Raw genomic sequence first — 10,859 nt, forward strand, 5'->3', positions numbered from 1 at the left:
AAGTGTAGTCGGGTGAAAACAACCTGTGCTGCCACAGGCAGCTACTTATGGGGGGCAGGAGACAGGAAAAGTGAGGGGCACAAAGGCGCTCCGGGGACATTGGCTGACTCTGTTGGGGGGGTGTCTAAATCTCCTGGGGCTGCTGCAACCAATTACAACAGGCTGGGGGAATTAAAACAAGAGACGTTTCTTCTCTTCCAGCTCTGGAGGCCAGAAGTCCAAAAGCAAGATGTCAGCAGGCAGCACTCCCTCTCCAGGGTCACGGGGAGACTCCTTCCTGCCTCTTCCAGCTTCGGATGGGTGTTGGCAAGCCTCAGCACCTTAGCTTGTAGCCGCATCACTGTAATCTCTAGTCACACGGCCTCCTCCTGTGTGTATGTCTGACCAAATTTTCCTTTCCTTATGAGGACACCTGTCATTGGCTCAGGGCCCATCTTATGCCAGTGTCACCTCATCTTAACTTGATTACATCTGCAAAGACCCTGTTTCCATGTGAGGCCCCATGCACAGGTTCCAGCGGTTAGGAGTGGACAGATGTTTTGGGTGGTAACTTGTGAGGTGTGTGTTCACTTGACGATCGTGCTTCACTTGTACAATGACGCACTTTTCTGTACATATATATGGTAAACATCAGTAGAACAGATGATTAATGAGAGACGCACAGCTGTTTTCTAAAAACAACTGACAATGCCCCCAAACTGCTGAACCTGATGAGAAAAGCTGGTGGGGGTCCTGGCTCCAAACTGCAGGCAGGAGGGGCAGGCCCGGTGGCCGTTGTGCTGGCCCAGGAAGGGATCCCAGCGAAGAGTTAACTCTAACTAGGAGGTGGCCAGCATGGGCTGCAGCCCCCCACTCCCCAGAAAGGAGCACCGGCCACAAGCCCCACCACAGCAACACTGAATACACTTCCTTGGGGACGGGGATGTGTCCACACATGCGGACCAGCCAGGCAGATGGGACACCAAGATGGACAAACCCAGCTGAGCAACACCCAGGCAGCACTGAGAGTTGGACTGTAGAAGGAAAAGGGGAAAACCGATATTGCCATTTGACATGGCAGGTGGAGCCCACAGCAGAAGGTAGTCTGGCCACTTTCATCTTATTTATCACTGACAGTGACAGCAGCTCAGTAACATCAGGCAGTCATTCCCATGGCCCCACAGCAGCCCTGAGCCGGACCGCACAAAGCATTTCCTTTGCCATCTGAACAGTTCCTGGTGATAAAGACTAACAGGAACTTGAAGCAAACATAATCGGTAGGAGGGTCTATGGGAGGAGCTAGGGTCTATGGAAGTTCTTGAACTCTACATAATTGGGAGAACCCTACAGGAAGAACTCTATAATGACCCTTATGGCTCTAACTTCCTTTTCCTTTCTATAAATACCCCTCCATCTTGGCACACAGGCCAGAGTGTGCACGTGGCTCTCCATGTCTGCATGCACTGGGTTGGAGCCCTTTCCTTTTCTTGAATAAATCCTTTTTGATGACACAACAGCTAGTTAATACTACTTTTCAGTCAACACTAGGGGCCAGGCTGTGATCTCGCATACAGCCTCGGGCAGGGAGGAGCAGGACTCGCTCAGTTAGGTGACAAGAGGGCCTCAGCACCTGGCTGCGAGGACACCAGGTGAGCACAGCTGTCGGCACCCTGAGAGCACTGCATGGACCCTGGAGGTGAAAGCTCAGGAGTGGAAGGGGGCGGAGCTGGGCTGTCTCCCTTCTTTACACCTCCATGTTCTCATCATTTCTTTCCTGAACTTTATGAGCATCTTTGAGGAACTATCTTTTGTGACGATAAAAGCTATTTACTTGAAGTTCAGCGACTTATTGGGTATTGTGTCTGTTTCTTTCCCTTTTCTTTCTTTTTTATTTTTTTAATAAACTTTATTAGGGAACAGTGTGTTTTTTCCAGGACCCATCAGCTCCAAGTCAAGTAGTTGTCTTCAATCTAGTTGCAGAGGGCGCAGCTCAGTGGCCATGTTATGTATGAGCCTGTGCTCTTAACCAACTGAGCCACTCAGGCGGCCCGGCCCCTCTTTCTCTTTTCTTAAACACAAGTTAAAGACTTGTTCTTCAAACTACTGATATGCACAACAGCCTGGTTGAAATCTTCCAGGGCGGGATGCCGAGTGAAAGCAGCCAACCCCAAAGATTTATGGACTGTGTGGTTCCACTGACCTGACGTTCTTGAAATGTCAGGCCGAGGCGGGGAGAACAGGTCAGTGTGGGGAGGGAGGGGGTGTAACTGCAAGAGGAGGAGGGGATCCTCGTGGTAAGGGGCGTGCCCTGTATCTTGACTGCAGTGGTGTTCGGAAGAACCTACGCATGTGACATAACAGATGCATGCATAATGTGCCGATGCTTTCGCATGCACTATGGTTATGTAAGTTGGAACCACTGGAAGAAACGGGGAAGATCCACGGGCCCTCTCTGTACTCTTTTTAACTTCTTATAAACCCATATTTATTTTTAAAATTAAAAAAAAATTATATGCAAATGGAACTACGTCAAACTTAAACAATTCACAAAATGAAAAGGTAACCTACAGAATGGGAGAAAATATTTACAAATCATAGATTTAACAAAGGGTTAATATCCAGGATATATAAGGAACTTATATAACTCAACAGCAACAACACAAACAACCTGATTAAAAGATGGGTGAAGGACTTGAATAGACATTTCTCCAAAGATATACAAATGCCCAATAAGCACATGAAAACATGCTCAACATCACTAATCATTAGGGAAATGCAAATCGAAACTACAATGATACCATTGCACACCTATGAGAATGGCCAGCATCAAAATACAGAGACTAGTGTGTTGGTGAGGCTGTGGAGAAGCTGGAACCCTGTGCATTGTGGGCGAGAATGCAAAATGCTGCAGGCGCCATGGGTAACAGCACACAGGTTCCTCAAAAAGTTAAAAATAGAACTATCATAGGATCCAGCAATTCTAACTCTGGGTATTTACTTAAAAGAATTGAAAGCACGGTCTCAAGGAGATTATCTGTACACTCATACTCATAGAAGCATTATTCACAATGGCTAAAATGTGGAGGCAACCCAATTGGCCATCCACGATGAATGGATAAACCAGGTGTAGTGTGTACATACAGTGGAATATTATTCAGCCTTAAAAAGGAAGGAAATTCTGTAATATGCTACAACATGGATGGACCTCGAGAAAGGAGCCTGTCACAAAAAGACAAATATTATGTGATTCCACTTACAGGAGGTCCCTGGCATAGCCAGATTAATAGGGATAGAAAGGAGAAGGGTGGCTGCTAGTGCCTGGGGGAAGAGCTAGTGTCTAATGGGCAGTTTCAGTTTTGCAAGATGAAGCGAGTTCTGGGGATGGATGGTGGTAATGGTTGCATAACAACGTGAATGTACTTAACACCATTGAACTAACTGTGCACTTAAAAATGGTTAAAGTGGTAAATTTTGTTATATATTTTTACCACAATTAAAACAAATTTTAAAAACAACTTGAAAGTAGTTTGCTGTTCCACTCTCTGCTGCTCTGCAGTCTAACATCCACGGGCTCCATGCTCAGCACTGCGGACACAAGGCCACCACAGCCAGGGGTACAGTGAAGGAAAACTAGTTGCCCATAAACAAGTTAAGTGTAAACTGTGGGACTTGCACTCAATGGGCGGTGAGGAGGAGGCACTGAGGCTGAGGCCTAACAGGAGAAAAGAAGCGAGACGTGCAGAGGGGTGTGGATGGGGTGAGAACAGCCCCATTGCTGCACACAGCAGCCTCTGAGGGGGCAGGGGTGCTGGGGAGGCTTGCAGGACCCTCTGACTAGGCCCAGGGCCCACTCTTGCCCCTCAGCTCTCTGCACTGTCAGGCTGTGCCTGCATCCTCATCTGCCTCCCCAGATGGTGAGCTTCCGGAGGGTGGTGGCTCTGTCCCACACACACTGGCCCTGGACAGGAGCCCTCGGGGAGGGAGCAGGGTGGCCAGCCTGGACCCTACGAAGTGGGGTAAGAGGACAGGACAAGGACATTGAGACAGAGGACTTCCTAGAGAGCCACCTAGAGAAAGAATGGAAGCTCATGACAAGCAGAGTTCAAGGGGCTGGATGACAAATGATGGACCCACAGCTTCCCTGCAACCTCTCCATCCCCTGGCATACTCAGATGTGACCCGTAGCTCCAGGTCACCAGGGCAGGACACAGTCCCACAGGGTAACCCCCAGTTACCAGAGAAGAGCCCCAGAATGATTCTAAACTGGGAGTCTCAGGCAGAGCTTCCCCAAAGCCTAGGTTCCCCAAAATGCCCTGCATTTACCAACACTGCAAATACCCACCCCACATCTGTTTCTGGCTCAGATTTCCCTCTGTAAGTTCTCAAAACATTCCACTTCCTAATGCCCACACATATGACCGTGACTGGCTGGCTGACCTCACCCTCTCTGTGTCCCAACAGCAGGCCAGCAGTAACTTGCTGGATAACTCACCAACGTCCCACACAAAGGGGACAGCAACTTACAGGTGGCTCTGAACAACCTGGTCCCGGACCCAGACTGAGCTCAGGTTGGTCCCCAGTCCACCCTACCCAGGACTGTGCCTGCTCTTCACTGGGCACTTAGCAGCCTAGCAGGACAGCCACTCAGTGTCACTCTGCCCAGAGCAGCTACTTCAGGTGCTTGGCAGGCTGTGCTCATGCCTAGGTGGCAATGACACCACAGTCCAACTCTGGACCCAAAGGGCCACGAGGTGTTGAAGACAAGCTCTCATGTCCAGTTCAGCAGAACAATTCCATAGGGCGGTTGTTGGCCTGGATCTTCATTTTAGTTCAAATGGCTCTGGACTGAGAGCAGTTTACAAGCCGCCTTCTGTAGTAGCACTAGGATGCCCGAGCCTGACTGTGAACTCAGCCCACTGGTCCAGAACAGGTCCCACAAGAAAGCCAGCATCAAGGAGTTGGCTGCCAGTGGAATTTCGCCATGAATGGCAACCCAAACACGATCACTTTCATGCTGCTGTTTTTAATGCTACTGAGAGTCACTAATGTTTACTGTCTGTGACAGGCACTGTGCTCAGTGCTGCATATCTATTACCTTCCTTGCAGATGAGGTACCTGGAGCACCTGGTCCAGAGCGATGCTCCTCGCACAAATGCCTCTAGTCTCCCCTTTGCACCAGTCCGCACAGCCAGGCTAAGGATCCTTTAAGACTAGGACCTCTAGCTTCCTGCAGGGCTCTCCTGGAAATAAAGCAGCTGTCCCCTGAAGGTCTGACCTGGCCTCTCTCTCCAGCCTTCATTCCCCACTCCGATTTACTTTTCAAACTCTCACAGGATCCCAAACACACACTCCCTTATCCTTTCCCATCTGCATGCCTGCCTAAGGATCATGCACTCTTCAAGACTGGACCCAAATGTGACCTCTCCTGCCCTTGGGGCTCCTCAGAGAGCACTGGCCTGTTTCTCTGTGAGTCTGGAGCCAGTAGGAGGCTGCTTCATACATCTCTGTGTCCCAGGCAAACTGTATGCAACCTGCACAAAGTAGGTGCACACTAAATTATTTTTAAAATTGTGTAAGAGCAGCTAATTAGTTATTAAACGCAAACAAACAAAAAACTTGCAAAGATTTTTCTTTTAAGGGAATGATTTTGAAGGGAAGAGAGAAGCAGGCTCCTTCAAAAAGTCCCAACTTGTGTGCCTAGTTGCAAAGAGAAGTGAGAAACCAGACACAGTCATTCCTTCAGTCCCGAGATAAACCCAAATTCAACCTCAAGCTTTTCAATCTCTTTTCCTGTCAACACTTAAAGCCAGTTTTATACTTCTATTTTGTAGACTTTGGATAACTTTCTTTTAAAAGAGGAAAAAAGGAACAGAAATGTTCCACAAAAGTAACAAAGCATCCACAACCCCACCACCCCAAATTAGCTACTTCGGACCCAACACAGAAAGCATTTCAGCAGATTTCACTCAGAGGGAGCTTACCAGCAAAGGGCAGGCTCTCACCATCACTGTCTAATGAATTTCCAAGGGACTGGGGAAACCTAAGTATAGGTTCTAGAGAAACAGCCTGATGTCCTTCCTAATCCTTAAATACTATACAATTATTTAAAGAGCAGATCTAGAAAAGAGAAAGTAAGGAATTATCCCCAAACAGAATAAAGCCAATCATTAAAAAGTTCATTAACTCAAAATTAACACAACACACAGAAATTCATTTGAAGGGTGGCTGGTTGGCTCAGGTGGTTAGAGTTCAGTGCTCACAACACCAAGGATACTGGATAGATCCCCAAATGGGCCGCTGAGCTGCACCCTCCACAACTATTGGGTTGTCAGAAAAGTCATGACGTATTTTTTGTTTTTCGTTGCAAAAACGCATCATGCTTTTCTGACAACCCAATAGATTGAAACAACTACTTGGCTTGGAGCTAATGGGTTCTGTAAAAACACACTGTTCCCCAATTTAAAACAAAGAATGTAAAAAGGAAAAAAAATTCATTTAAAGACACAAACTGCATTGCTGACATGCTAAGTGCATTTCTTTTTTTTTTTTTTTAAAGATTTTTTATTGGGGAATTGGAGGGGAACAGCGTTGGGGAATCGGGGAACGGTAACAGACAAGTTGCTGTTCTTTTGTTCTTCAGTCTAGTTGTGGAGGACGTTGCTTCACTGGCCCATGTTGGTATTATCATTACACTCTTCCCAGGTGAGGCAGTTGCTCGCCGGCCACTGCATGCTGCCAGCTGCTCACGCTGGCAGCCAGCCACTCACGGTAGCTTATGGCAGCCCACTGCAGCCCCACTGCAACCTACACCGTCTCGAGTGACTCACAGCAGCCCAGCTCCAGGTGGATCTGTTGATCATCATCTTAGCTGTAGAGGGCAGTGTCACTGGCCCTTATGTGGGATCCGAACCGGAGCCCTGCTGCTCAGAGCTGGGGTCCCAAGCCAGCTCTTAAGCTACGCGCCAATCGGCCAGCCCCGCTAAGAGCATTTCAACCACCCAACTTGCTGCTGTGCCTGGCTGCATGCTCCAAATAGAATTAACTGCTAAGAGAAACTACTGCATGCAAATACCTGTCATTCCTAAGATCACCCTGCAGTCTCTGTACTGATCCCTGTAGAGTAGGGTGGCAGAGAGAGTTCCACAGCTACTCTCACTGCAAGAGAAAACTCCGCAACCTAAACTGTTAAAATCTCCTGGGGATTGTTAAAATAGTTGCTCATGCATTTATCACAATTTTGAAAAAAAAAAAAAAGTAGAAGGTCACCGGAGCAGAATTCCATCTGCCTTGCCTTCAAAGTCATTTTGGAGAAAACTGTCAGGAAATAAATTAGCCTGACGCTGTCAAGGACAGGACAGCCAGCGTGTTACTCAGCTCATCCCCATTCATAAAACACCCTGTGTCATGGCGAATTCCACCGGCTCCTCGATCCCTTGTGAGCACCTGGCCCAAACTTTTCCCCAAGATCACAGAACTCCGGGCCTAGGTTCCGATACGAGCTGTGCCATTGGCCAAGGGACTTGGTCGCGTTCCCGAACGCGTCTGCGTTCCTGAACCCACCTGCGGCTCAACTTCCTTATAATGGGGATGAACCACCCGAGCACGGATTCAGCGAGTCCCCGCGAGGCTCAGCTGGGACCGCGCGCTGCGCAGCGCACGTCTGCACCCGCCTAGCGGAGGGCCACCGCCGAGTGACCCTAGGCCTGTCTGAGCCCCAGACCCCCGACTCGCAGCAACCCACGCCCACGCTCTCCCTGAGTGTGCGCGGCCACCGCGAGACCCGCTCCCGCGAGAGAAAGACTGAGGCGCGGACCCAAGACCGGCCCAGGTCACCAGGAGGCCACGTCTTTCCGCCCCGCCATCTCGTCCCGCGTGGGGCCCGGAGGTGTTGGAAGTCTCTGCCGTCTGGGAGGCCAGGCGCGAGGCCTCAGTCTCCCCAGGGCTCCTCACCCGGCGGGCGGCTGCGGGCCCGGCCCCGTTCAGCAGCGGCGTGTCCTCGCCTGCCGGCGCCCCAGGCCGCGCCGTCCTCCGCAGCAGCGGCGCCGCCTCGTCGTCGTCCTGGTCGCGGCTGGACCATGAAACCTTCTTGGAGACGTTGGCCATGGCCCGCCGGTGACCCACGGGCCCGGGGAAGTGCGGCGGCCGGGTGTTTTTTCTCGTGACCCGCGCTGCGGTCACGTGACGCCGGACAGGGGCCGCGGGGGGCCAAGCGCGCGGCAGCGCCTTCTGGGAGTTGTAGTCTCGGCGCCAGAAGTGGTGTCAGAGCAGGACCTGTTTCTGCAGCGTCGGGGGTTAGACAGACTGGCTTGCCTAACCTCCCTTGGTGGGACAGGAGCCCGCTCGAGGGGCTTCAGTTTGTCAACCTAGCCCCAGTCCGTTGGACTCAATCACGACATAGCGAATGAATAGGAAGGGAGGGAGAGGGAAGGCGGGAGAAGAGGGGCGATCTTCTGTGCAACAGATTGCCGCCAACTAATAAATATGCAAGGAAGGATGGAATTAGAAACATCACCATTTTGCACAAACCATAGTAATAACTGATTCAGGCCAGAATGATTGATGCAAGCTTAAGGTTTGTTGGGAAACAATATCTCACAGTATCTTCCTGCAGATTACTTTCAATGAGGAAGGGAAAAAGAAATCTGCTGGAAGAAATCTGGCAGACTCCACCCAAACCAAGGACAAGCTTAGCATCACCCTGATAGGCTGGTATTGTCACAGGCCTCCAGATGTGCCACACTGGGCAGGATATAACATAGCTCCTGTAGCATTCCCGCAGAGAATATTGCCCTGAGTCCCATCACAGGGGAAAAAGAAATCAAATAAACCTGAATGGAGGGAAAAATGGCTAACAATGAGGCAGCTCTATTCTGTAGTGTCAGGGTCATGAAAGACCACAAAAAGGCCAAGGAACTGTCTTTGAAAGGAGATTAAAGAGATGGTGCAACTGACGTCTCCTCTGTGGCTCTGGCATTATTGGGACATTGGCACAGATTGGCTATGCACTGTGCATTAGATAATAGCATTACAGTATTGTTCAATCCTTCAGTGTGATCATTGTCTTGGGGTCATATCAGAAAAGGTCGTTGTTCTCAGGAGACACCCACTGAACTAAGTAGGAGGATGCATTGTGATGTGATGTCTACAACTTAAGCTCAAATGATTCATAATGTAACCATAATCACAACGTAGTTACCCATAAAGAGAGAAAATGTGATAAAATGTTAACATTTGATGAATTTAGGATAAATACTATGATAGGCAATGTATTTGTCTTGCAACATTGTTTCCTTTTTTCGTTTGAAACTTCAAAGTAAAGATTAAAAACGTTCTTTAGATGCTCTGAGGCTGAGAAGATAAGGGAGCCTCTCCCAGTACATAATTCAAAATAACAAAACTAAAATCAAAATTAGAGGAAGTCCAACAGGGCTGTGAATTTCCCCCATGATTGTTGGGCAACACTTTTTAGGAAATACCAAAAACAACACTTTCAGAAAGGGTGTTTTTCTTATTAGTGTAATCTGGTTTTTCTCTTTCTAATGATGCTAATAAGAGTGTGATGACCGCCAGTCTGTGGATGAGGGCATTGGAGGCTGGGAAGGGAGGCTGACTCGCTTAAGGTCCTGAGGAACAACAGGCAGGGTCGGACCTGGTTAGTTTGACTGAATTGAGGGAATGAGTGGGGTTTGTGTGAAGGCACCCAGTGGGCAGGAGAGCTGAGTAGAGCCCTGGGGGAGTGAGAACAGTTCCTGGGATGATGGGAGGCGGGGGGAGCCTAAACTTTTTTCAGGAAAGTGGCCCTTTCAGTGGACAAATGGGCCAGGGTGGGTGTGGTGGGAGAAGGAAGAACCCAGCCTGGGCTCCTTGTTAGAACCTGGCTTGTGCAGCAGGTGGAGGAGGGCTCTAGGTAATTTTGTCCTGCTTATCCAGAAACACAACAGACTCAGGTCAAAGGTGGGATTTGATGGAATTAGAGGTAGACGTGGCTCATGCTTCAAAATGCATGTGGACTTTGTCGCTGACCCCATAGGGATGGTGGGTCTTGTGAGATGCATGTTCAGACTACTCTGCTCTAAAACCTGGATGGGTTTTCCTTGTCCTGCTGGACAGAGCCCAGACTCCTCAGCTGGACAGGCCAGCCCTTGCCAAACTGCCCACCACCTGAGCTCCTGCTACGCTGTCTCACACCCCCACTCCAAGCCCTTGTCCTGGTTGCTCTGCAATCCTGGAGGCCCCCTCCCCACAAAGTATCCCAAATGTGGCAGTCCACAGTGATGAACCCCCTCCACCACCACCACCAAATTCCCGTGGCTTTAGGGTCTTTAAACATGCAGCAAATGGTGCTGTGAACAGTGACACATCCTGTGTCCCCCATGGCATTATAAGCACCCAAAAGCCCAGAAGTGGTGGGAAATAGCGCCCTGTAGGATCTTTTTATGCTGGGGGCCTTGCTTTCCCTAGAGAAATACTAATCGAATTTCCAGTCTTCCCAAAGGAAAGATGTCATCCCTTCTCCCACACCAGCAGACTGGGATGAAGCAAGAGCTCTAGAAAAGGCCAGAGGAGATGGATGTGTCCTGAGATAGTGCAAGAGGAAACAGAAGTCAGTGACCCAGGGAGCCTTCACGTGGCCACCCAGGGGGTTTCCAGTTCTAGAATGCCTCCTCTGACCTTGACTCATGGAAGGCAGTGTTGGGGAGACACTGGGATGAGTCTTTCAGCTAAAGGCCAGGAATTGCTGGGATCACAGACAGCTCTGCAGGGATAGGAATGCTGATAAGAGAACCAAGGGACTAATTTAGGGAGTTGCATTTGGGTCTTCTTGGGGGAATCCCCAATATTATAGGGTTAATTTACATCACACTAAAACTTAAAGTAAA

At 49.4% G+C, this 10,859-nt stretch overlaps 1 protein-coding gene across 2 annotated transcripts in view; it reads right to left on the minus strand.

Annotated features, from left to right (window-relative positions):
* Positions 1-8,173, minus strand: part of CLCN7 (Cl-/H+ antiporter 7) — a 28,449-nt gene extending 20,276 nt beyond the window's left edge. Inside the window, exon 1 of one of the 2 annotated variants that reach the window (XM_019648828.1) lies at positions 7,930-8,173. In XM_019648828.1, coding sequence (XP_019504373.1) covers positions 7,930-8,082 — 153 coding nt within the window. In that variant the 5' untranslated portion in view covers positions 8,083-8,173. The remainder of the gene's footprint in view (positions 1-7,929) is intronic. The other variant, XM_019648827.1, reaches the window with a different exon arrangement.
* Positions 8,174-10,859: the final 2,686 nt, after the last annotated feature.

This window comes from Hipposideros armiger, unplaced genomic scaffold, assembly GCF_001890085.2.
Source record: "Hipposideros armiger isolate ML-2016 unplaced genomic scaffold, ASM189008v1 scaffold_126, whole genome shotgun sequence".
NCBI classification, from domain to species: domain Eukaryota; kingdom Metazoa; phylum Chordata; class Mammalia; order Chiroptera; family Hipposideridae; genus Hipposideros; species Hipposideros armiger.